At 40.8% G+C, this 26613-nt stretch overlaps 1 protein-coding gene across 2 annotated transcripts in view; it reads left to right on the top strand.

Annotated features, from left to right (window-relative positions):
• The window catches only part of GPC6 (glypican 6), a 1178678-nt gene that overhangs the window by 876375 nt on the left and 275690 nt on the right, over positions 1-26613 (top strand). For both annotated transcript variants that reach the window (XM_038388012.2, XM_038388013.2), the window contains exon 4: positions 8568-8733. In XM_038388012.2, the coding sequence (XP_038243940.1) occupies positions 8568-8733 (166 nt within the window). The remainder of the gene's footprint in view (positions 1-8567; positions 8734-26613) is intronic.

Consider the following 26613-nt stretch of genomic DNA (forward strand, 5'->3'; position numbering starts at 1 on the left):
GTCCTGCAACAGTTGCTGCACAGGGTGGCCCAGAACCTGGGGATCCAGGCAGAGAAAGAGGTAGAGGATGCCAATCCCATGGACATCCTTACCCCCTTTGGGCCCTCGTGTATTGTGCTGCCACTCATTAAAACCATAAAACTTTGTGGCAGACTCCAGCCTCTTTTTCCCCTACAGCGAAGGGGTATGAGACATGCTATTTTGTCCCCTCAAAGGAGTATGAGCATCTCTTCACTCGTTCTTCACCCAACTCCTTGGTGGTGGATGCGGCAAACCAAAAGGAGTGCCAGGGGTTTCAGGGACCCTCCCCTAAAAATGGGGAGGCAAGAAAGGTAGACTTGTTCAGCAGGAAAGTTTACTCCATCAGTGGTCTGCAGTTCCACATTGCAAACCAACGGGTCATCATTAGTAGATCTCCTTTAACACCTACAGAGCGATGGCCAAGTTTGCCAAGCTGCTACATCAGACTTCTGCGCTGAATGTCCTGCCTTGGTGGAGGAAGGCAAACTCATTGCTATGGCCTCCTTGCAAGCAGCACTTTATGACGTGGATGCCTGAACCATGGCTTTAGGGGTGGGCATGAGAAGGAGCTCTTGGCTCCAGGTCTCTGGACTACCTCACAAAGTCCAACAGACCATTCAAGACCTACCCTTCGAAGGTCCAGCCCTGTTCTCTGAAAAGACGGACAGAAGACTGCACAATTTAGAAGACTCAAGGGCCATGCTCAAGTCCCTGGGCATACATACCCCCGCCACACAGGCCGTAACCTCCTCCACGGTTTTACCAGCAAAACTAACAGGACAGTTTCCGGAGAAGGAATAGGAGCAGCAGGAAGAGAAGCTCTGGCCAGACCTAGCCTTCCTCAGGCCAGAAATAGGCCTTTTGAAAGTGCGCATGAGGATGGCATGCCAGCTCAGGAACTGGATCCACCCGCCTTACCTTCTCATCACAACTTTCCCCTTTCTGCCCTGCATGGACCTGTATTACATCGGACTGTTGGATGCTACACATGGTAGAAAGGGGATACTCCCTCCGATGCTCTGCCCTCCTGCCCTTCTAACCCCCTTTCCCATCCCCCTTCAGGGCCGCATCCAGTGTTGCTCCCAAAAGTTGTCTCCCAGTTTTACATCAACCAGGACATCTTCCTTCCTCTGTTCTATCTGAAGCTGCACTCAAGTGGCAGGGAGCAAAGGCTTCACTCTTTGGATGTCTGCAGAGTGCTAGTCTTCTACGTTCAGAGAACGAAGCCGTTCGGAAAGTCCACCCAGTTATTCGTGGCTGTGGCAGACAGAATGAAAGGTCTACCTGTCTCTTCTCAACAGATCTCGTCATGGATCACATCATGAATCCGAGAGTGTTACAATCTGGCAGGGGTGCCTGCCACTCTAACTGCGCACTCCAATAGGGTGCAGGCCTCTTCAATGGTGTTCCTGGCTAGGGTGACCAGATGAAACGGACAAAATATTGGAACACATGGGGGAAGCAAAAAAAAAAGCAGCCGGAGCCAAGTTGCCGAAGCGCAAAAAAAAAAAAAAACCTGTCAGAGCGGCCAAAGCCGCAATATCGGGACAAATGGCGTCCTGACCGTGCATTGGTCGGGACGCGGGACAAAACTAAAAATCGTGATAGTCCTGATTTTATCGGGACGTCTGGTCACCCTATTCCTGGCTCAGGTTTCAACCCAGGAAATATGCAGAGCAGCGACGTGGTCCTCCATACACACTTTCACCACGCACTATGCGATCACTCAGCAGGCCAGAGACGACGCAGCCTTTGGTAGAGCAATACGCCAATCAGTAGACGACTCCAACCCTACATCCTGAACTTGTGGGTTACTTGATTGGAAGTGACATGAATAAGCACTCAAAGAAAAAACAGTTGCTCATCTTCTCGTAACTGTTCTTCGGGATGTGTTGCTCATATCTATTCCAATACCCTCTCTTCTACCCCTCTGTCAGAGTAGCTGGCAAGAAGGAACTGAGGGGGCATTGGTCAGCTGGGCTCTATATTGGAAGCCATGAAGGCGCAACTCCAAAAAACACCCAGGCCAACCTACGGATACTGCCAGGGAAGAAATCTTCGAGTTGTCATGCACGCAGCATGCACACACCTGATTAGAATGGACATGAACAACACATCATAAAGAACAACAGTTATTAGAAGATGAATAACCATTTTTTCTGTCCTTCACGATATTATGTAGCAAGAGAAGGATATGGACCTATATATTGTTTCATATACTCTGCTTCTTTGCCCTTGAATAAGGTTTGAAAAACATTGCTTTTTGAAGTATGTATTGTAGCCTGATGGCACATTTAAAGTTCCAGAGGCAACTACTAAAATCTCTAGTTAGAAATAGTCTATAAATGACAGCCTAGAGAGAGAGAGAGGTGTATGTGTGTGTGTTTAACGTGACTAGTTGTCTTTAACACAAATGTACTAAGTTTTTTCTTGGGAAGATTGATTTAGATTTATGTATTTGACAGTGCCACAGCCTTTTGCTTTAAAAGCAGGTCAAGTACATAACAAAGCAAGACACATTGCAAATGTGGCAGCATACAGGAGAGTACAGTTACATGGCTTTTACCCAAGTAGTTTTTTTTCTTCAGATATGTATATTTGAAAGTCACTCTCAGAATCTGTCACTTCTGGATGAAATAATATTCAATCTAGAATTGCTGAGGGGGGGGGAGAGAAGACAAATGTTCAGTAATGAGGCCTTCAGGAATTTTACTTTATTTTTTGTATACCCATAAAAATACACATGTATCTAAAGTTAAGGTTGTTAAAAAAGGAAATAAAATGTTTGGCTGCAAGCAGAAATGTAACGTGTCCTACATGTATTAGGCACAACTGAGGTTTAGAGGGGTAATGTTGAGATGTGCCGCAGTTTGAGTATACTTTATATTGAAATGAAATTGTCATATTCAATACAGGGACGTGGTATAATTACTGACTCAACTGTATGGTTATTTCTTATTTATAAGTTAGTTATGCAAACCCATGCCAATATGATTGAGAGGATATGATTTACACAATAACTGGTTATTTCTAAACCTAAAAGTATGTAAATTTCTCTGCTTTGGCTTAGGGACAATTTAAAATAAATTATTTTAAAAATCCCCTCTACCTTCTTCTCCATCAATATCAGTTACAACAGGACTGGTAAATGGAAAATCCAATAGCTCCCATAAGCCCATTGAGGTTTTAAATAATTCTGAATGGAAAGAATGATCTTTTGTTGACTGAAACTGGTCTGCAGACAAGAATTACCGCATGGGAGAGTCTGTTTTTGAAGATGAGGATGAAGAAGAGTGCTTTGAAAATACATAAAGCAGAGATGGCCAGTGGCAAGCAAATTATTTATGGCTGCAATACCAGTTTCCAAGGATAAGTGCCTGATTTCCCATGCTCATCACATTTCTGAAAAAAATTGTTTTCTAAAATGAAATTTTCCGTGTTTGGTCTGTGTCTCAGATTTTAGAAAGTTTGAGCAAAATTCCCTCAACCATTTTTCATGACCATAGAGAAACCATAAAAGTTTATCTAAAGTGTGTGTGTGGGGGGGAATTATAGCCAAAACAGTTGAAACTTGCTCTGAACAGACCCCCTCACTGGGAATTAGTGCTCTTGCTAGGTTTGGAGGACTAAAAATTAAAAAAAGTTATAAATGATTGAAAAGACACTTTTGAGCATAATTAGCAGCATCTACTATGATTTTTAGCAGAACCCTATTAATGTAAAAGTGTCATGAAAGTCTCATTTAAACATACACTCAGCAGTCCTTCAAAAATCAGTGTTTTAACCTCAGGGATAAGAGAAAATCAGATTTTTTTCTGTGGTTTTAATATTTGAAAGTTCATTACTGTGCTTTCTTCAAAATTCTGAAAAGCAGAGAGCAGCATGGATTTCTGCCATGTTCCTGTGCTGGTCACCATTGCATGGGGAAATATGTTTTAATCCATTGTGACAAGGAATCATTATTCTTTTTTTATTGTAATAGTGCCCAAAATGTGGTAGGCACTTTCTGAATAATAGAGGTAGACATAGTGCCTGCCCTGAAGAGTTTACGTTCTAATGGCAGATATAATGTAAAACAAAGCAAAAACACGAGTCAGGGAAATAGGAGGGTGAGGATTTCAAAAATAAGGTCTCATGGTTATTTAGATATTGTGCACAAATCTTCCTTCAAAATACATTTCTGCATCTTCTCTTTCACCCTCAAACAACTAACATCCACTTCCAGTGCAAATTAATAATTAATAGTGTATATATAGCAAAGAAACATTACTTAATTTAGACAATCACCTCTGGTAGCAATGGGTCTGATCCAAAGTTCATTGAAATCAGTGGAAGTCTTTCCAGTTATTTCAATGAGTTTTGGATAAGGCCCAATATGAATAATCCTACTGTGTTATGTCAGGTACATTAATGAAGTTACATCAAGAGGATGCTGTGCTGTTGTGATGCACTGGACATTTCTTTCAGACCACATGTGGTTGTTACTACCTGACCTGGAACCTTGGGTGGTTCTGTGCTGTGTGACTTTGGCTCAGAGTCCTGACACCAGCAGCCTGCTTACATCACAGTGACCTCACCCTGGCTTCCACCAGCTTGCTTACTTCTTGCAGTGTGACACCAACAGCCCTTCCAGACCCGAGTCTTCCCAAAACAGTCTCCTCTGTGGTGCTCGGTCCCGCTCACTGTAGCACACTCAGAATCTTATCATGTTTGCTGCTCCTTGAAAGAGACAGTGCACAGCACCAGCCAGTTAGTTTGGCTGAGGATTTTACTCCTCAGTTTGAAATACTGCACTGAGGTGGTTGTGTAATAAAACAAGATTAAGTTTCTTAACAAAGAAAAGATATTTAAGTGATACCAGGTAGAGGAATTGCGATAGAAACAGTTACAAACAAACAAAAAGAAAAGGAGTACTTGTGGCACCTTAGAGACTAACAAATTTATTAGAGCATAAGCTTTCGTGAGCTACAGCTCACTTCATCGGATGCATTTGTGGAAAAAACAGAGGAGAGATTTATATACACACACACAGAGAACATGAAACAATGGGTTTATCGTACACACTGTAAGGAGAGTGATCACTTAAGATAAGCCATCACCCACAGCAGGGGGGGAAAGGAGGAAAACCTTCCATGGTGACAAGCAGGTAGGCTAATTCCAGCAGTTAACAAGAATATCAGAGGAACAGTGGGGGGTGGGGTGGGGGGGAGAAATACCATGGGGAAATAGTTTTACTTTGTGTAATGACTCATCCATTCCCAGTCTCTATTCAAGCCTAAGTTAATTGTATCCAGTTTGCAAATTAATTCCAATTCAGCAGTCTCTCGTTGGAGTCTGTTTTTGAAGCTTTTTTGTTGAAGTATAGCCACTCTTAGGTCTGTGATCGAGTGACCAGAGAGATTGAAGTGTTCTCCAACTGGTTTTTGAATGTTATAATTCTTGACGTCTGATTTGTGTCCATTCATTCTTTTACGTAGAGACTGTCCAGTTTGGCCAATGTACATGGCAGAGGGGCATTGCTGGCACATGATGGCATATATCACATTGGTAGATGCGCAGGTGAACGAGCCTCTGATAGTGTGGCTGATGTGATTAGGCCTAGCCACTATGGATGTAGAAGCCCTCTACACCAACATTCCACACAAAGATGGACTACAAGCCGTCAGGAACAGTATCCCCGATACTGTCACGGCTAACCTGGTGGCAGAACCTTGTGACTTTTGTCCTGACCCATAACTATTTCACATTTGGTGACAATGTATACCTTCAAATCAGCGGCACTGCGATGGGTACCCGCATGGCCCCACAGTATGCCAACATTTTTATGGCTGACTTAGAACAACGCTTCCTCAGCTCTCGTCCCCTAATGCCCCTACTCTACTTGCGCTACATTGATGACATCTTCATCATCTGGACCCATGGAAAAGAAGCTCTTGAGGAATTCCACCATGATTTCAACAATTTCCATCCCACCATCAACCTCAGCCTGGACCAGTCCACACAAGAGATCCACTTCCTGGACACTACGGTGCTAATAAGCGATGGTCACATAAACACCACCCTATATCGGAAACCTACTGACCGCTATTCCTACCTACATGCCTCTAGCTTTCATCCAGATCATACCACTCGATCCATTGTCGACAGCCAAGCGCTACGATATAACCGCATTTGCTCCAACCCCTCAGACAGAGACAAACACCTACAAGATCTCTATCATGCATTCCTACAACTACAATACCCACCTGCTGAAGTGAAGAAACAGATTGACAGAGCCAGAAGAGTACCCAGAAGTCACCTACTACAGGACAGGCCCAACAAAGAAAACAGAACGCCACTAGCCATCACCTTCAGCCCCCAACTAAAACCTCTCCAACGCATCATCAAGGATCTACAACCTATCCTGAAGGACGAGCCATCGCTCTCTCAGATCTTGGGAGATAGACCAGTCCTTGCTTACAGACAGCCCCCCAATCTGAAGCAAATACTCACCAGCAACCACACACCACACAACAGAACCACTAACCCAGGAACCTATCCTTGCAACAAAGCCCGTTGCCAACTCTGTCCACATATCTATTCAGGGGATACCATCATAGGGCCTAATCACATCAGCCACACTATCAGAGGCTCGTTCACCTGCGCATCTACCAATGTGATATATGCCATCATGTGCCAGCAATGCCCCTCTGCCATGTACATTGGCCAAACTGGACAGTCTCTACGTAAAAGAATGAATGGACACAAATCAGACGTCAAGAATTATAACATTCAAAAACCAGTTGGAGAACACTTCAATCTCTCTGGTCACTCGATCACAGACCTAAGAGTGGCTATACTTCAACAAAAAAGCTTCAAAAACAGACTCCAACGAGAGACTGTTGAATTGGAATTAATTTGCAAACTGGATACAATTAACTTAGGCTTGAATAGAGACTGGGAATGGATGAGTCATTACACAAAGTAAAACTATTTCCCCATGGTATTTCTCCCCCCCACCCCACCCCCCACTGTTCCTCTGATATTCTTGTTAATTGCTGGAATTAGCCTACCTGCTTGTCACCATGGAAGGTTTTCCTCCTTTCCCCCCCCTGCTGTGGGTGATGGCTTATCTTAAGTGATCACTCTCCTTACAGTGTGTATGATAAACCCATTGTTTCATGTTCTCTGTGTGTGTGTATATAAATCTCTCCTCTGTTTTTTCCACCAAATGCATCCGATGAAGTGAGCTGTAGCTCACGAAAGCTTATGCTCTAATAAATTTGTTAGTCTCTAAGGTGCCACAAGTACTCCTTTTCTTTTTGCGAATACAGACTAACACGGCTGCTACTCTGAAACCAAACAAACAAAAGTAACAATACACTTCCACGACTGAAACCTAACTTTACAAACTAGTCTTTTGTTCAAAGTAGTTTTCTTCCCACAGTAATTGGTAAGAAATTCCAGCATGGCTGGTCATTCCTTGGCCAGGATCCAACACAGAGCCAAAGCACTTGGGTTCTTTGGCTTCTCTGGTGAAGGATTATTATGATGATTCTCTGCTTTTATCCTCAAAGTTTCTTTGTTTTCAAAGTCAGGAAGCCCTCCTTGGGTCTCAGCAAGCTGTGTCCACCAGAGAGCTGATGCCATGTTAATTTTTACAGTCCCCTCCCACTTGCTATTTGATGGGTTGTTTTTACCTTTTATGTAAATTATACTTCCATTGTCTCTCCTTGCTCAATTCACATTGGAGACACATTCAAGCAGGCAGAACGACATCCCTTTGTCTAGGACAAGGCAACTGAAGCCCTGCCTGCCAAACACCTTTTTAAGAACATATTTCTAGCACATATTTGTAATTCTTTATATGTTAATGGTACATGAATCACACAAGAATGTTAATGATCAGTGAATTACTAGTTTTCCAATGATATATTAAGACACCTTTTAAATAAATATTCTGATATCAGTTGAGTTGGGGTTCAGTGAGCTAGTCAAGTCAGCTGAGACTCACTGCTAGATACCAGGGAGTGCCTTGCCTTCTGGCACTGACTTCTCTTAGGGTCACAACTGCCCTTCCAAACTCTTTTTTTGGTTGCTTGAGATAATACCAAAAAAAATTTGAGTTTGGGAATTAAAGTGGTATTTGAAGACAGCAATGTAGTTCTGAAAAGACAGTCTGATATCCCATTTACACCTTAACAAATTTGAATATGCCTCCATTCCTGTTAGAATCTTTCCCTTACCTTCCCACTTATTCTTTGGATTTTCCTTTGTTTTTCTTTTATTCATGTAGATACTGTGCAGGAGATCTGGGACTGAATTACACTGACGTCAAAATGGGAATGTTGACATCTATGTTCTTGGAAATCATTGATGTCTGCCAAATTAAGATAATTGGCAGTAATTGATTAGTCACACCGGAGGGTATTAGTAAGGGTTAAGCTCCTGTCACAAACTGTCCTTTCTGCATCTACTGCCTGAGGAGCATCTCAGCTACATAGTGTCTCATGGGATAGGAAATTGACTTCCTCCTTTTTCATTTCTACCACCCTTAAACTCTACAGGTCAGTCCAAACCCAGGGTGCATCCGTGCACTAATGAAGATGTTATACTGCCCTTACTGCAGAGGACTTCCCACTGTGAAACCTTGCAACAACTACTGCCTCAACGTAATGAAAGGCTGCCTAGCAAATCAGGCCGATTTGGACACTGAGTGGAATCTCTTCATAGGTAAGAAGGGTTTAAATAATTTGGTGAAACAAGGAGATAACAAATGTGTTTTGTGAGAAGTCCAGAAAAATACTACCATCAGTATTTACCAGCGTGGAAAATGGAGCTTTAAGTCAAGCAGTAATTGAATATCCTCTCATTTTTAATCAAAGTTTGTGGCTTGTAGTAAGAAATTATTATTCCCCCCCAGAGCTGTTCTTAAGTATATAAAGGTGTTGTGTGATGCTGAGGTTTCTGAACTGAATTATTAGAGGATATGCAAAGCATGTTGAAAAAATTTTGGTTGAGGATGTGATAATAAGATTTACATGAGTGAGAGAAATACTATGTATTAACTATGCGCTTGTGGACTGAGCACCTGTTAGCAAGGTGTATCCATCTTGACAGGATGGATACGCCTACAACTCTTGGCATTTCTTAATTCCAATACCATAAGGAGAAAGAGCTTTTAAAAGTTACTGTTGCAGCAAATAAACTATTAGTTCAATGCTTTACATTAAAATCATAGAAGATTAAGGTTGGAAGAGACCTCAGGAAGTCATCTAGTCCAACCCCCGGCTCAAAGCAAGACCAAGCCCAACTAAATCATCCCAGACAGGGCTTTGTCAAGCCAGGCCTTAAAAACCTCTACGGAAGGAGATTCCACTGCCTCCCTAGGTAACCCATTCCAGTGCTTCACTACCCTTCTAGTGAAATAGTTTTTCCGAATATCCAACCTAGACCTCCCCTACTGCAACTTGATATGTGTTGACGTCTCCCTTTCAATGTGTAGAAAGAATGAAAAAATATCAAGTGCACAATCAGAATCTTAGTAGGAACAGGGTGGAAAATCATCATTTAAGGAAATGTGTGATTCCAATTTAATTCGCATAAACCTTTAGGGGAGTGTGCCATCCAAAAAACAAGTCTCCCTAACAACCAGCCAGAATTAAGATAGTTCTCAGAATTAAGCCCCAGCTCCCAAAAGGGTATTTGATTTCGTTTAGTGCAAGGACATGATGAGTTAGACAAATCAAATAATAGTGCGGCAACGCAAAAAAATAGGTAGATATTTCAACCTCTAATGAGTTTTCATCACTCTACAGATGTCTAAACTGGATTGCTATAAAACAGTGGTCCTAAAGTAAAAGACAACTCTTCTGAGTGTGACAAAAGAGAATAAACTCTGCCTCATGAATTTTAGAGAGACAATATCCTGAGCAAACACATTTTGCCTCATTTTAAACTGAACTGGATGGTGTGAGTTTCAAAGTTAGGCTCTGACATGCAAACTGTTGAATTTGCATTCCACTTAGGAGAGAGGGCATAAAAAGGTGGGGAGGGGTGAAAAATGGAGCAGAGAATAGGCAGAGTGAAAAAGAAATACTGAAGGGATGATGATGACAATAATAAAGACTAGAGGGACAATCTAATGAATAAATAATAGATGGGCTCCACTTCTGCCAGTCTAATTTTTTACATAGGACAAGATCATGACTCACAATATGCAACCATGCTAGGAAGGGAGATTTCTAAGATATGTCCCTTTACTCCTTGGATTGCCCAACTGCATCATGGGAAACAGCATGGTAGAGAATCTAGCCTCTATAGGATCACTACTCCCCAACCTTTGCAGATGACTGGGGAATAGGCAAACAGGTATGAAGAGTTGGAGAAGTCAACTCACTAGCCAGACAAGTTAAAATAGAGTGGAAGGGGAAGTAATATGCACTTGGTAAAGATCTAGCACAGATTTTTTACCTTTTGGAGCAAGAGAGGAATCACAGACCAAATTATGACTGCTGCTGGTCCCATCCGTGGAACAGTGCAAGTATGTGCCACCTGTTACTCAGGACTTGTGTTAACCCAAAAATCATACCCTTTTTGTGCAGGGGGAGAGATTTCGTGTTATTTCCTTAATACATAATTGAAGCATCACTTACAATGGAAAATTTTAAATGTAATTACTTGGCTAAAAAACCCAGCAATCACCACAATCACAAATGGAATTAAATTGTGGGGTGGAGACAGTGGGTGGGGGGGCAGGAATCTCATAAACCGAGAATAGTTCAGCAAGCTCCCAAAACCAGATTGGCAAAGTTTCAAAATCTTGAATTCCACAAGGTTCACCAACCCCTTAATAAAAATTTTAAAAAAGGGCTTGGCAGGAGGTAAAGACACTGATGGGAAGAAAGGTTTAGAAATAGCTAAATGGCTTCCAGGATTGAACAGTACCTGGAAGAGGCTGAGTGAAGAGCCTCATCTTCTCCAACAAATCAATGTGAATTGGTTGGAAATGCACTCCTTTTCACTCATTATTGACCAAATGAAAAATATTTAGTGTTTTTATCATTTTAAAATAATACCTCTTTTAGATTGAAAATGAAGTTTTAATTAATGTAGACACTCATGAAAGCGAAGAGCTGAAGTAAAGCTTTTTAGGACTTGATACTGGATTTTCTTTCTCTCTCTCCTACATTAATCTCAGTGAGGTAGGTGGATAGATGAGGGGAGAGAGGTATTTGGAAAAGGTATTCTGTTTTATCCCACTTTGTGAGACCCTTGACAGTTTTGCTAAAGATGAAACTAATTAACCCTTTCTTTTTGTGGGATTGTCATGCAGTGAGTTGCCTCTGCCAGACGGCTGTCGGGTGCTTTCTAATAGCACATGCAATTCCCTTAGTACTAAACACAACAAAACTTCTACTCACTGAATTAAAACTAACAGAAGCATTTTACAGCACCGCTGAGCTATGAAAGAATGAAAAGAATGCATGAGCAGTTTTTATGCCTGTTAATGTTAAGAACCATGCACTAGGAAAAAAATAATTTCGTGCATTAACAGTCTCTGTTTAGGCAGATATCCCAAATGTTAGTGCATATAGGTACACAAAAGGCCAGTTTTGCTCTTCTAGTAGTTTTCATGCTGCAAGATCCTGCAAATGTTGAAGGTTGGAAAAACCAATGCATTTATGCCCAACGGGGCACCTTTTGTGGACAGGGCAGGATTTTCTAGCAATATCCCACAATTGTCAAAATTGTGACTCCAAAATTCTAAAAATGAAGAAAGGAATTGGGCTCTCTGACAAGAGGATGTCACATGTTCCATCTAGCTTATAAATACACAAGTAAAGGCAGAAATCACATTTATATAGCTGCAATAAATCTATCTACTTTAAAAGATTGGACGATTCAGATAGCATCCCCCAAACATCTGATGCTTTCCAGAATTTTATAGACTGTGAAAATTAGTAAAAAGGGATGCAGCTGCAGCATCATGAAACACAGATTTTATTACATTTTTTCCTGCTTGTGTCACCTTAAGCTGTATCCTTTTTATGCAACATTTTATTGCAAGTTATTTTTTTTAAAGAATTACAAAATAAGAGCCAAATTTTGCCTTTTTTACTCCAACAGAAATCCTATGGGAGATATTTTCCTGAGGAAAGGATTTAATAAAGGACCAGAAGTTGTAGCCATGACTAACTAATGAAATAAATTCTATTTTCTGTTTGTCTAAATGACAGGGAAAGGATATAGGGTCTAAGAGGTCACCTTAAAGTGTATCAGTCACATTAGCTTTTCAAATACTTGCTTTAAGGAAGTTTGATTTCCATAATGTGCCAGTTAGCAAGATTTCCCAAACTCTCATTCATTAAGCCTGACAGATGAAATAGTAATAGAAAAAGTAATAAAACTGTACCAGGTCTGTCTAATTATCATCCATAATTACACAGTAGCTAGATTACATAGATTAGATCAAGGGTGTCAAACACTCTCTGTCAGAAGGGCAGATTGTATTTTTAATTATGTCCAATGTACTAGGGTATACACTTGACTACATCCTCCCCTCCATGCACAGAGAAGCTCCTGCTATTGTCAGTGAAGTTTGCTTAGAGACCAAGGTGTGCTGCTGTCCCGGAAGCACAGACTAGAAGGTATATCCCAGGAGGGACAGAGGTGGCTATGAAACACCTTTATGTCTTCAAGACTTTGGGCTGCTCTGGGTACCAAGACAGGCCTCTCCATAAATTGGAGGAGCCAGGACATGCTCTAATTTACTCCACCTTCCCAAAGGGGCAACTATGGGGCTCTTTGCAGTCTGTAGCAACCCAAAACCTTCATAGTGAAGTACAGTACAAAGACTCCCACTCCTGATATGTACCGTCCCACCCTTGGCCCCACCCCTGCACTGGAGCTTGTTAAGGAGCCAGATTTATTATGTCAAGTTGCCTGCAGACTCGGGAAGACAACACTGTCCACACTCAGTTCATGTCTGAAGAGTTTTTTTCACAACCAGCCAGGTGAGGGTTTTGTTTTGTTTTTAAATTAAATATTCAGATTCTGCAGACTATAAATTGTCACACAGTTCACATACAGTACATCAGACAGGCAGGATCTTGCTTATGGAGCAACTATGAATCAGCTGCGTTAAATAGCTATTGAAGTGTGAGAGTGAAACTAAGTCATTGTACTTCTAGGAATGAGTGTACTTGCACTTATACTTTTGAATATGTTTCTGTAACATATTATATCAGTATCTAAAGCAAATCATCATAGTTCAACTATTGTACTTGGAGTCAAATTATACTCTCAGTAACGTGTAAATCAGGATAACTTCACTGACACCTGTGGACCTATACCATCACACAGCTATTAACAAAAAGGATATGCAAAACCACTTTTTCTTAGGAGCTATGGAGCTGTACATTAACCCTGCCCTCATTCTATTGCTGGTTTCTAGCAGGAGAGAGGGAAACAGCTGGGAACCTGGCACACCATCTCCAAAAGTAAAAGTGAAGCAAATGAGCCAGGTTCTAGTCACAAATGTTTATCTGGGAATTCCGGTGGCTCAAAAAACCTCCCCATGTTCAACAGCTGGCCAAGGTGGCTTCGGCACCAGCTGTGCACCTCTATCCTTACCCAGCATGGGGAACAAGAAAGTAGTAAATCTCTACTATGACTATTATCCAATTATTTAGATTTTGTTAAGTACCTTACACAACAGTGTAAGTTAGAGCAGCACCTCAGCTACTCTATCCTTCAACAGGGCCCGAATGGGACTAGCCCTTAGAATCAGAGACCCAGAGCCAGCTCTCTCATGGCACTCCCTTCTGTATCCATGCATACACCATGCTGACTGGAGTTCAGCCACAGGCCCAAGACATTTCCCTCTGTGCTATTCCTGTCAGTTTTCTATAAATTATTTGGGTGACTGCCGGTGCAGTGGGTTTGTGCCATTGATGACTGCCCTGGTGATTGTGTTTGAAGAATCTCTTATATTTTTTGTGGTGGTGTTGTGGCAAAGATCTTCACCTTTTGAGACCTATAAAAGGAAGTTTGGCATGAAATCTCAGTTAAAGTAACCCATTTTCTGTAAATGAAACTCTACATCAAAAACGTAACTATTCTTTCCAAATGGAAGCTTTTAGTGATTGGCAGTGAAAACTTAAAACCACTTTTATTTGTTGCTTACAGAAACCCACAGGAGTTGGACTCTGTACTCTGTCTGTTGTTTGTGCACTGCAAAGCAAAGGGATAAATACTTCCCTTTTAAGCTGCTAGAAACAATTCAAATCTACCTATCTGGTTTTTATACTAACTCATCACCATGACATCTGTGCTCCTCAAGTCCCTCTTTCAATCATGAAAAATGCATACTGTAATTCTGATAATAATCCTCTACAGTTTCCTTTATCCTGCAGATAATATTTCAGTAAACAAGCAAAGCCTTAGCTGTGCAAGCAGCTGGAATACTCATAGGGCATGTGGAACCTGAGCTCATATCAGAAGTTTTCTAAGGAAAAAAATGGGGGAAAAAAACTTAAACAAAAAGCTTCCTGGTTTTTGTGTGTGTGTGTGTGTTTTGTTCATTTCCTGTAATGCACAGCTTATGCAGCTCTTCTACATCCCGACTGCACTAAGGAGAAAAGACACTGAATCCAATGTGACTATCAGTAGCAAAATTGCTTTTGCTGTTGCACATGTTAATAAGCAGAAAAAGGAAATATGGATGGAGATAGCCCTTGTTTCCTGGCATTTGAGTTTCTATTTTGAATTTAAATCCATTAGCGCCATATTTTTGTTAACATTTATACATATTGGTACCTCTCTGGAATGGTGGGCAAAATGCCCTCCTTCCTCCCCCTCCCCCCCCATGCTTCAACACGTGGGGGAACAGTGTGGCTGTTGGTGACAGGGAACAGTTCCAGCAGTGAGGTAGGGAGACATTCACTGAGGGACTTTAGGTAGCTCTTTTCCTCCTCTGGCACCCGTTGGCCAGCATTCCCCAGCTCCTAGGATTTAACCTGGGAATGGGGGTCCATGTGGAGCCTCTTTTGGTTCCATTCTGCCCTACCTACCCTGAACTAGGAATGGGAATCCAGCCTGACAGATGTTGCAGGTCTATCCTAGCATCCATTTGGGGGTCAGGAAGGAATTTTTTCTTCTATGAGCCAATTGACAGAGGACCAGCTTTTTTGTGGCACCTTCAAACCCCAATAAGTTAAGTAGGAATGTGCTTGGTACCTAACTGAGATACTTGGCTGAGTTGTTTGTAACAACTTGCGGCCAGTTTCCAAGAAGTTTAAAAGGATGAAATGAACAGTTCCCAGAGGTAAAAGACCTGGGATTTTGATGATGGGCCTTGGGCTCATGGGAAAGGGTGAGACCTTGTGGCTCTCATGGGCTGAGGTCCTCACCATTCTGCAACCTATGTCCCCTTTGCATAGGGGATAGAGAGTATTGCATAGGGGACTCAGAGAGTCCTAGGGCATAGGCTGAGGAGAGCCTACTCTGAATTATGGGTTGTCTGGTAAGGAGCCCTGTAGACTCCTCCTAGAACCAATTAAATGCCTGGTGTTGGAGAGTATGTGTGATGGGTTTGCCCCTCCCCTGTGTGAATGCTTAATAAAAGTTGCAGCCTGCCACTTAAAATCCATCCATGTGTTCGTTCTCATTTTGCCCATGTGTCTGCATCAGTGAGGCAGGGATATCCTCAACAGTGCAGGAGCTCAGCAGTCTTCGGCAATCTGCATTCCCCCTACTTCAGTGTAATTTATTTTAAAACTAATTGAGATTGTTTTATAAACCTGTTCTTGTTTAAATGGAAATACGTGGTTAAGCAACAGATTTTTGAGAGATGTCCTTTCCAAGTCCACACAAAACTGCTTGTCAACATTTGGAATAAAGTAGAGTAGCAGGAACCATGTCACTATGTGTATAGCAACTAGCACAATGGGGCCCTTATTTTGATAAGAGTGTTTGGGTGCTAATGCAATCTGAGTGTTTAACACTAATAATCCACAACTATAGAAGGGAACCCTAAAAGCAAAATGGCAGGCTTTGAATTCAGACTCTTTTCCTCACTGCCCACCTCTTCCTATCATCTCACACTAAAGTGAAGTGACTGATTAGCACTCAGCAGCTCAGATTGGAGAGTGCTGCACAGAATGGCCAGCTACTCTGAGTTTCAGTGTAGTGGAGATGTTGGAGAAGCTGTGGTGACACTGCCCTTCAAAAAGTTATGAGTAAGCTCTGGGGCTTTACATAAAACATCATTAGCAATGAGAGAATAAGTTTATTATTTATTACCCTAAGTCTGCATGATTCAGGCATTAAGCTGCACTCTTCCTTGCCCATATCTAAACTCTGAGGAATCCAATAAGCAGAACTTCTCTTTCTGGTCCACATTGCTCTGTATATCATCACTTCAGAAGAATTTGATCTTCAGTAAAAGAAGTGATCTCATAAGTAATAAGTTATTCAGATGTCGAGTTACTGCCATGTAGTTATATTTAATAGGAGATATAGTTAATAATATTCACTCTTATTATATTCCATTCATTTTACTCCTTTCTAAAGTAATGGAAGGTTTATGGGGGGAAAAACTGCTGTTTTGATTAAATTAAAGCCATTGAACCATATTCAACAGGGGGCATCCCTGAAGTAGGCATTAGACTAAACCTTCTTGTCAATCTGTACTCCCAGTATCCCAGTTACAAAATGAAACAGCTCTTTCCTTAACTGAAAAGCCTCTAATAGAGGATTCCCCGAATTCAAAATGTCTTAAACTGAAAGCAGCAGCATACTGATTTATAAAATCCTTCTATTTCTCTCAGTGGATGACCTGCAGGACAAAGGGAGGAGTTATAATCCTGAGTGGAAACAGATAGCACATGCAAGTATAATTTGATTTTTGAATCAAAATCCAGTTTTGAATTGGTGTTTAGTTGTAATTGGGCAAACCAAAATCCCAGCTTCCAACAGTTCCAATCTTTGTAGAATTTACCCGGTTTCTAATATATAGTGGGGATCTAGTTAACCAAACCAGTTTGTAAATACCATTCCCTTCTCAGTCTAACAGGTTAATGATCTATGTTCTTGTTTCCTTTGCTTAATCTAACGAGTAAATGGGTTATTGGGGGTTAATGTAAATGGGTTAATGGTTTTAAGTGTGTTTGAAATTTTGGGGAATTCTAAACTACTACTGTTTTGTGAGGTGATAGTACTTTGTCTCATTTTACCAGTACCAGGAATTTCAGGGACAACAGGTTCTTCTTAAAAGTGTGGGGGGGGGACCTGTCCCTCCTCCTTCCCCAACTCCCTACCCCCAGTCAAGCCGGAGGTGGGCCAGGAGCCCAGCCTCATCCACCTGCCCAGGGTGGAGAGGCCTTAGAATAGCCTCCGGCCCATGTCCTCACCCCGTTTCCCCCGCCCAGGGCAGATGGAGGGTCCGTAGCTCCCTACAGTTGCCCACACAGATCTTAACCTTACCTGGTTCCAGCTTCCGGCATGACCTGAGGGTGGGGCCTTGGGGGCCAAAGAGCCAGAGCCGGGCTATGGCAAGAGCCACCTGGGCAGCTGTGGGGAACTGCGGGCCCTCCATCTGCCCTGGGTGGGGAGCCAGGAGCGGGGGAGAACACAGGCCAGGGACTGCTCTCGGGCCCCACCCACCCCAGCACATTGAAGGTCCAGGGCTCCCCACAGCTGCCCAGGCTCCCCAGGGGCACTCTTACTCAGGCCAGGCTCCAGCTTCTGGCCTGGACAGGGGAAGAGGACTTGGGCAGAAGAGGAGGGGCAGGGGGCCGGGCCCATAATGAAAAGTCACCCGTCCACTTGTCCCTTGGCCCCCGTATTCCAGTGCCCCTGCAAGGAATATATAAAGGAGGACATTGGGCGCGACTTTAGACAAATGGATATGATACCTAGAGTGAAATAAGCACAGTTTTGAGCAATAGAAAGCATTTCTTTGAAATACTATTTCATGGAAACTTTGTCACCTGCACTCCAGTGGGGAGGGATAAGTAGTCACTATAAATAAATAAATTTGCCATACTGTTTGCATTTAATGTAGGGTAATATTTTACTTGGACACAAGAGCACCACTCTCTTTCGCTCTATAAGCATATCCCCACATGCAACCAAATTTGGCTGCCTTACTTTTTTGATAAATTTAACATTACCTACAATTTTTATAAAATTCTGTGTGTTTTGCAAATACTCCCTGTCTCTGCTGGAAAATATTTTGATGCAATAATTAGATCTTTGGCCCAAAGCTGTACTCCATATTTTGCTGCAAGGCTGATGTGTTTGGAGATGATATGCAGTCAGGTGTGGGAGCATATGGATGGGGAAGGTCTTTTTTGGCACTGGACTATTTTAATTGTCTTAGTGTACTTATGGGCATATTTTAGAAATTTGACTAAATAAATGTGAATCTGGTTTGACACAGTAGAAGTACTGGAATTTGATTTGTTATACTAACATTTCAGTTGTCCTTAGTTTTCTGTTAAGAAATACAGGGTCAAATGCTCCTGTGAGCTAATGTGGTAACTGTAACTAAGTAATAGAGGTAACTCAGAGCAGTTTGAAACCTGCCAATGTGACTACTACTGAAAAACACCGAGACTTAATCCTCGGATATATTTGAAATCCTTTGTGGGGTCGCAGAGCCCAGGCTTCAGCCCGAGCCCAAATGTTTGTACTGCAGTAAAACAGTCCCTTAGCCCAAACCCCACACACCCAAGTCAGCTGACACAGGCCAGCCACAGGGGTTGAATTGCAATGTAGACATATCCTTAAATGTACATGTATCTTCTTAGACAGTGGAAAATAAAGTAGTGTTAGTGGCTGTAGTGTAGGTAGTCTGGCCTAGTAATCAGAGCAGGAGCCAGATCCAGTGAGTGGAGCAGGCATCCAGGTTGGGGAACAAAGCCAAGGGTCAGCACCAGAGTCAATTGTTAATCACCAGAGCCAGGGGTCAAGCCACAGTCAGAACCAGGAATCAAAGCTGAGGGTCAGATACAAAATGGCAGAGCCAAGGGTCAAGCCAGAGTCAGGGTCAGAATTCGGAGGCGGAGTCAGAGCTAGGACTGATAACTGATGATTGGAGGCAACACATAAGGGCAGGAACTGGAGAAGAGGCAAGGATCAAGCATGGAGCAGGAGCACAGTGGGAACAGGAGCAAAGGAAGGGTTGAGGAAGAAATCAGGAACTGGGTTGGGTGCAGGAAGTCGGCACAAGCAAAGTCCAATGCAGCTACAACAGGAGACCACCTTGTTGCTCAGACAAACTCTTGTGATTCCTTCTGGCTTAAATAGCGTAGTTGGACCAATCGGCAGAGCCGGTTGATCCTCCAATTAGGGCTCCCACAGTTAGTCCCTTGGCTGAGGCTATAGTCCTACTAGCTTCTCAGACTAGCAGGTTTCAACAGATATTGGGTGAAGGCCAGGATGTGGCTACGGCTATCTAGGAACTCCCAGGCTTGAGTTCAAGGCCTGGGACATCTCAGCAGAAAGTTTTAAGTTTTCCTACAAAGGAATCTAAATGCCATCTGCACACAATATGCACAATTAAGTTGTATGAATCTTGGCTAGTTGTGCAGCTGTGATGCTGATGTGACAGCTCTCCCTTCTTACCCATGATAGCCAACTGGGGCTGTGGTGGCATTCTATTCCATTAACAAGGAATTTTTTTCCTGGTGTCGTGCACAAAGGATTTGCATTCCTTGAGTCTCACTTTGGGTTTCACATTTGGAGGAATGCAAAGCTCAATCTAACACTCAGTAAAAGAACCCAAACTTCAAGTCTAAACTCAGTCTAAGTGACTGGGTTTTGTCTGTTTTAAAAATCAGAACTATCCATCTTCCTTGATCCACATCCAAAAGACTCAAAAATGTTAGAAGCACTTCTATCAAAAATAACTCAAGTGGCATGTTTATTATAAAAATATTGTGCTAACTTCATATATTCTGTCATTGATGTGTGCAAGCAGTTTCCTTTACTAAGTCACACATACATGTTGGGCACAAATTTTCAGTTCTTACTTAGGCAAAATTTCAGAGGGAGTTTTGGCAGAGTAAACTGATAAAAAAAGATTGCAGGATTTGGCTGATTAAGAGGAGATTCTACCCATGACCCATCGTTCTAAGCTTTCTTTGACATATTCCATCATTTGTGTTGCCCTTGTGTACCTTTTCAAATTCTAATATATCTTTTTTGAGATGGGGTGACCAGAACTAAAGAAATAATTGCTGCCATCAGATCAGCAATGGTGTGAGCACTAGTGTGACCACTATCTGCCAAAATTTTTACTCCCATGTGATCTAGACATACTCTACTGTTGTGGTAAACAGTAAACAATCTGTGTGGTCTAATGGGGGGGCAGCTTGTTCATGGTAAAACTGGACATTTACACTATTTAAATTTTTTTTCACTGCCCTTCGTACTTCTAGAAGATATTGGTAGCGCATCCAGAGAAAGACAAAAACAAATACTTTAAAAAGACACTTAATAAAATGTGAAGGCAAAAAAAAGTCAGTGTCTCATAGAAATTATAAAAAATGTAACACTAGCCCAGTAATATCATATTTTGTACCCCATAGTGTCATTTACATTGTGAGTTAACCTATGGGAGTTTAAAATCCTAGGACATGCACTCTCATCCAGCTACCAGAAGGCAGATACTGAACTTTCCACATCAGTAGTAACTCTCCTGCCTAATATTACACTTTGATTTGCAGTAACAATAAAGAGCTTCTCTGTCTGTTTTGCTCTTTGGTTAGCCCTTAAAATTCAGATGAATATACAGGGTATATTACAAGCCCATGCTTCAGCCAGAATAGGATTTCACCAAGGGTATGCAAGTACCTAGTAACATGAATTGAGATAGTCATCTGCCCCAACAACTTTTTGAGTGCAGTATCCTAAATTTATTCTAATAACATTTTAATGCAGGTGGTGATGGAAAGCCAAAGCACAAGCAAATGATGTACTTCTGAAATAAGAAACTGGAAAATACAAAAAAAAAAGCAAGCAATTACATTGCAATATAAACACCTAAAAATGCAGCATTCACAAGTAGCAAACTTTATAACAAGTTTATAACATAACAAAAACTCCTGCATCTTTCATTACTTCCGGACTACATTACTCTTAATAGAACAAATCAGAGTACACCCAGTGATACTCAGATAACTGTATGCTCAAATAAATTTGTTAGTCTCTAAAGTGCCACAAGTACTCCTTTTCTTTTTGCGCATACTTATTTTAACACACTAGTTATAAGACACTGGTAAAGAGAGTTTACGACTATACTAACATGGCTTTAAATAATGGTAGTATTAGCAGACCATTAATTTGTGATTTACATTCTATACATACACTCAAAAGAAAATGTTTATGTATTCCTTACAATGAACTAAACATTTAATCCTGAAACATTATATGCTGCTGATGTCTGCAGTGCCTTAGAGCTCATGGAAATTAGTTTCCCTTTTCTTACAACATTTATTCTTTGGTTAGCTTTATTAACAATTAGAAAGGAAACCATTCCATGTCCTGGCCTTTACATCTTGAGAGATTTGTCGTCATGAAAATAACAGGGGATATGGTTACTCCAAGCTATGCTGATAAGTAAAAACATATTTTGGTAATATGGAAATTCTCCTGTATACCAGATATTAATGACTGACGTTCCCATCTTAGCAAACTGAATGCACTGAAATAAATCTTCTTTAAATTAGACAGTTTTGAGTCCTTTCCTAATATTTGACTATCTTCTCCATATATAATTAATATATTCTTACAGTATCCATCCATCTTTCTTTGATGTAAAAGTATATTATGTTGGTATGTTGAAACATAGTTGCCACAGAGATCTGCACCCTGGAAAAATACGTATAAAACTTGGTCAAATGACTATGGCTTTGGACTGCGTTCCAAAGTATTACAAATGCATATAAAAACAAATAGAAAATGGAGAACAAAATATTACAATAGACTTCAGTGTGGATTTATTATTAATTATAGAACCAACAGCATGCTTTCAGTTTAACTGCAGAGTTGTGGTGTTCTGACTTGGTTAATTTCTGATCAAAATGTTTGCTTTATTCATATTTCAGGAGTTGCAACTATAGTAATTTTGTCTTTTACCACTTTCTTACATCAATGTCTTTAACACTGCAATATTTAGTGGTATTAGGATTTTCATGGTAAGCAAACCCCACATCTTTATTAGGGGTTTATATAATATATCAATAAATTCCTTCCCAATGAAAACTTGGGGTCAGATCTTCAGTTGGTATAAATCATATTGTAGCAATGAAATAATGCCGATTTACATCAGATGAGAATCTGATCTGACTGGTATTCAAAGTCTCTACAAAGAAAAGAAAAGAGCTGTTTCTGTCTCATGTTGATCAAAGCACAGTAATTTTTTCTGATATCAGCTTTCCCCCTCACAGAGGGGGGAAAAAGTCATCTTTTAAAAAATCTTGATATTTCATTTTCACTTGGGAGCAAATTCTGCTATTTTGAAATTTTCCATGTCTATCTTTTGGCCAACACTTGGCCAACTTTCAGCATACTAAGGGTACATTTCTTTGCACAACCTAGAACAACCATTTAAATCAGGCTAAAGCAGGAGTAAGTAAGATTTTTTTTAAAGTGGTTTCTTTCCTGCACTGGTATTGGCTCAGCTTTTGTAGCTTTCAGTAGCATTTTACCCATAGCTAAGCATCTTTTATCTCCCTCCCTCTTCCCAAAGTGTAGGTGGAAGTTTCTCATGTAGCACAGCTTCCAAAGCCTATAAGATTTTTAAATAGTCACTCATTCAAGGACTCCATAGTTTACTATTGATTGTCTTAAAATGGCATGGTGTTGTGATAATATGGTTAAATGCTGTGACTTAGTGTGAACTATCAGGTTGGAGGGAGGTTACCAGTGGAGTTCCTCAGGGATCGGTTTTGGGACCAATCTTATTTAATCTTTTTATTACTGACCTTGGCACAAAAAGTGGGAGTGTGCTAATAAAGTTTGCAGATTATACAAAGCTGGGAGGTATTGCCAATTCAGAGAAGGATCGGGATATTATACAGGAGGATCTGGATGACCTTGTAAACTGGAGTAATAGTAATAGGATGAAATTTAATGAATTTAGTGAGAAGTGTAAAGTTAGGCATTTAGGGATTAATAACAAGAATTTTAGTTATAAGTTGGGGACACATCAATTAGAAGTAACGGAAGAGGAGAAGGACCTTGTAGTATTGGTTGATCATAGGATGACTATGAGCTGGCAATGTGATATGGCTGTGAAAAAAGCTAATGCGGTTTTGGGATGCATCAGGAGAGGCATTTGCAGTAGGGATAAGGAGGTTTTAGTACTGTTATACAAGGCACTGGTGAGACCTCACCTAGAATACTGTGTGCAGTTCTGGTCTCCCATGTTTAAAAAGGATGAATTCAAACTGGAGCAGATTCAGAGAAGGGCTACTAGGATGATCCGAGGAATGGAAAACGTGTCTTATGAAAGGAGACTTAAGGAGCTTGGCTTGTTTAGCCTAACTAAAAGAAGGTTGAGGGGAGATATGATTGCTCTCTATAGATATATCAGAGGGATAAATACAGGAGAGGGAGAGGAATTATTTAAGCTCAACACCAATGTGGACACAAGAACAAATGGGTATAAACTGGCCACCAGGAAGTTTAGACTTGAAATTAGACGAAGGTTTTTAACCATCAGAGGAGTGAAGTTTTGGATTAGCCTTCCAAGGGAAGCAGTGGGGGCAAAAGATCTATCTGGTTTTAAGATTCTACTCAATAAGTTTATGGAGGAGATGGGATAATGGGATTTTGGTAAGTAATTGATCTTTAAATATTCAGGGTAAATAGGCCAAATCCCCTGAGATGGGATATTAGATGAATGGGATCTGAGTTACCCAGGAAAGAATTTTCTGTAGTATGTGGCTGGTGAATCTTGCCCATATGCTCAGGGTTTAGCTGATTGCCATATTTGGGGTCGGGAAGGAATTTTCCTCCAGGGCAGATTGGAGAGGCCCTGGAGGTTTTTTGCCTTCCTCTGTAGCATGGGGCATGGTTGACTTGAGGGAGGCTTCTCTGCTCCTTGAAGTCTTTGAACCATGATTTAAGGACTTCAATAGCTCAGACATGGGTGAGGTTTTTCATAGGAGTGGGTGGGTGAGATTCTGTGGCCTGCGCTGTGCAGGAGGTCGGACTAGATGATCAGAATAGTCCCTTCTGACCTTAGTATCTATGAATGGAACATGTGGTGCAGCTTGACTATAGTATATGGCCAGCAGTAATAACGGATGCTGTTATTCATAGACCAATGCAAATACTATAATCAATAACTGTAGGCAGGTGGCAATAGGTAATCAGAGCATCACATTTCTAGAGGTACTTTCTTGTGAATTATTATTTTAGGTGCATTATTATTTCCAGTGTATTTTCCATGAATGTTGGTTTGCTCTGACATATAAACACAATCTACTTAATACTGATATGTTCCCAACAAATAGGATATTTAGATGCTGAAATATTGTTCCTGTTTGACAGGCTAGTGCTACAAAATTTGTATTTAGATCTGTTTGTTTGAACCTTACAAACCTGAGGTGAAATCAAATCTGAGGGGCGGGGGGGGGGGGGGAGGGAAGGAGTTTGAATCCCATCCATTTCCAGATAACAAGAAGCTTTACTCCAAACTCTGAAATCTTTTTTTCATTTGTTGCATTTTAATTATCTGAAAAAGTTTATCTGATTAAAAATTATCCTATAAGGTTTGATTTGTTGTGCACGAGTACAACTCAGTTAAAATGCATTAGCTTCTTTGGTAAGCCCTGTGTATCTACCAGATGGGAATTGACACACATGCATAAGGCTTCATTATTCCTATATCTCTAGGTCTTTTTTAAAACAAAAACAAACAAAGAAAACCACAAACTTATATCTACAAGGGTCTCCAAAATGAAAATATATGCACTTTAGGCAAAACATTTACATTTTGCTGGTGTGCATAGCAGCCATTTACTAACTCCCAAAATATTTATTTTCTATATTGAGTTTCTTTTTATGGTTGATCCACTCTGTTTCAGAGCTGTTCAATTTATACAGCCAGTAAATTACTTTTCCATAATTGCTGTAATTACAGCCCTCCTCATATGCTCATGCTTATTTCTCAGGATTCTGTTACAGTTAAACATTTTGGTAACACAAACATCATGTTTATTTAGAAGATAACCCAAAGTTTCTCTAATTAAAAATATATCAGGGAAACTGTCTGCATTTGAAGTAATGTGATATTATTGTGCTTTAAAAGACTGTATACCATACTAGCTATATAGGAAGATGTTACATATGTTGATACAGTTAGTAAAAAATGCTCCTTTAAAAGCCCCCACTATCCCTATCTCTGTTCTCCAGCCTCCAGGTCTCCCATCTGCTATATTTTCCTAATGCTTTCTCCTGAAGAGAAGGACGTTCAGCAGTTTAAAACACGGCTATTAAGAGGATGCATGAATAACAAGTTTTGTTTGTAGAAGCAGTAATAGTGCACTAGAAAAAGAGTAAGAAACCACTAAGTAAAATTTTGTTGGTGAAGGTGCTCAGTTTTTAATTCCTTTTACCAATGCTCTTGTTTTGCTTTCTCTGCCTGTGTAGTTCATGGAAACTTGTGATTGTTTGTTTTATTTACATAAATGTCTCAAAGACAGAATAATTGAGGAGGATCCTCATCACAACTCCGTTGCTTTTTCTCACACTCAGAGCTCGCATTTTCTTCATAGTCTGTAACCTTGGTGTGATATTTGGCTTTAAATGTTCTTCTCCCTCACATCTCAATGACTTCCAATCCATTTATTGCACCACTACAATTTTTCCCAACCGACACCACTTCCTTGACTCTACTGCAATCATCATTTGTTTCATCTCTTGCATATGTTATTCCATCTTCCTTTCATTTGATATTCTAAAGTCTTAGTTTATGCTGAGCACTGTGGCCCGCCTTTTCATGTACACAAAGAAACACAACTATATCCTCAAAATGTCATTCATTTCCGGATCTAAGTCAAAGCTCAACTCTTGAAGAACTTGCCATGGATTTACTTGAACTTATATCACAGACCTTCTCTCTCCTTAGTACCTCTTCACTCTATATAATGCTTTAGGATTTTTTTTAAATATTTCTCCTATACAGTGTTTCTGTTGGTAGGTGAGTAAAAGAAACTCTTACGTAAAAATTCCCTCCCTCCTAAAAGATCATAATGATGAAACAATTTTATTCGAATACAGTACAAGCAACAAAAACAAAACACACCAATGACAGTTACCAAACAACCAAAATCCAGTCAAACTAACCAGCCCAACTCTATATTAGAAATTGGCCTGTATATTCAGTGCAACATGCCAGTATAAACACATCCCCCATCATACCCTACATCTCCATTCTCCCCCTGCCACCAATCTCCCAAACTGTCTGAGAAACAAATAAATGGGCTTTGCAGAGTTTTCTGAGGGTCAGGTTATTCAAACTATTTTGGATTTAGTAGTAAGTAAACACTAGTTTAAGAACCCTCATGAAAAGTCGTGCTGTCAGCAGCCCCCTCC

Source organism: Dermochelys coriacea, chromosome 1 (assembly GCF_009764565.3).
Source record: "Dermochelys coriacea isolate rDerCor1 chromosome 1, rDerCor1.pri.v4, whole genome shotgun sequence".
NCBI classification, from domain to species: Eukaryota; Metazoa; Chordata; order Testudines; family Dermochelyidae; genus Dermochelys; species Dermochelys coriacea.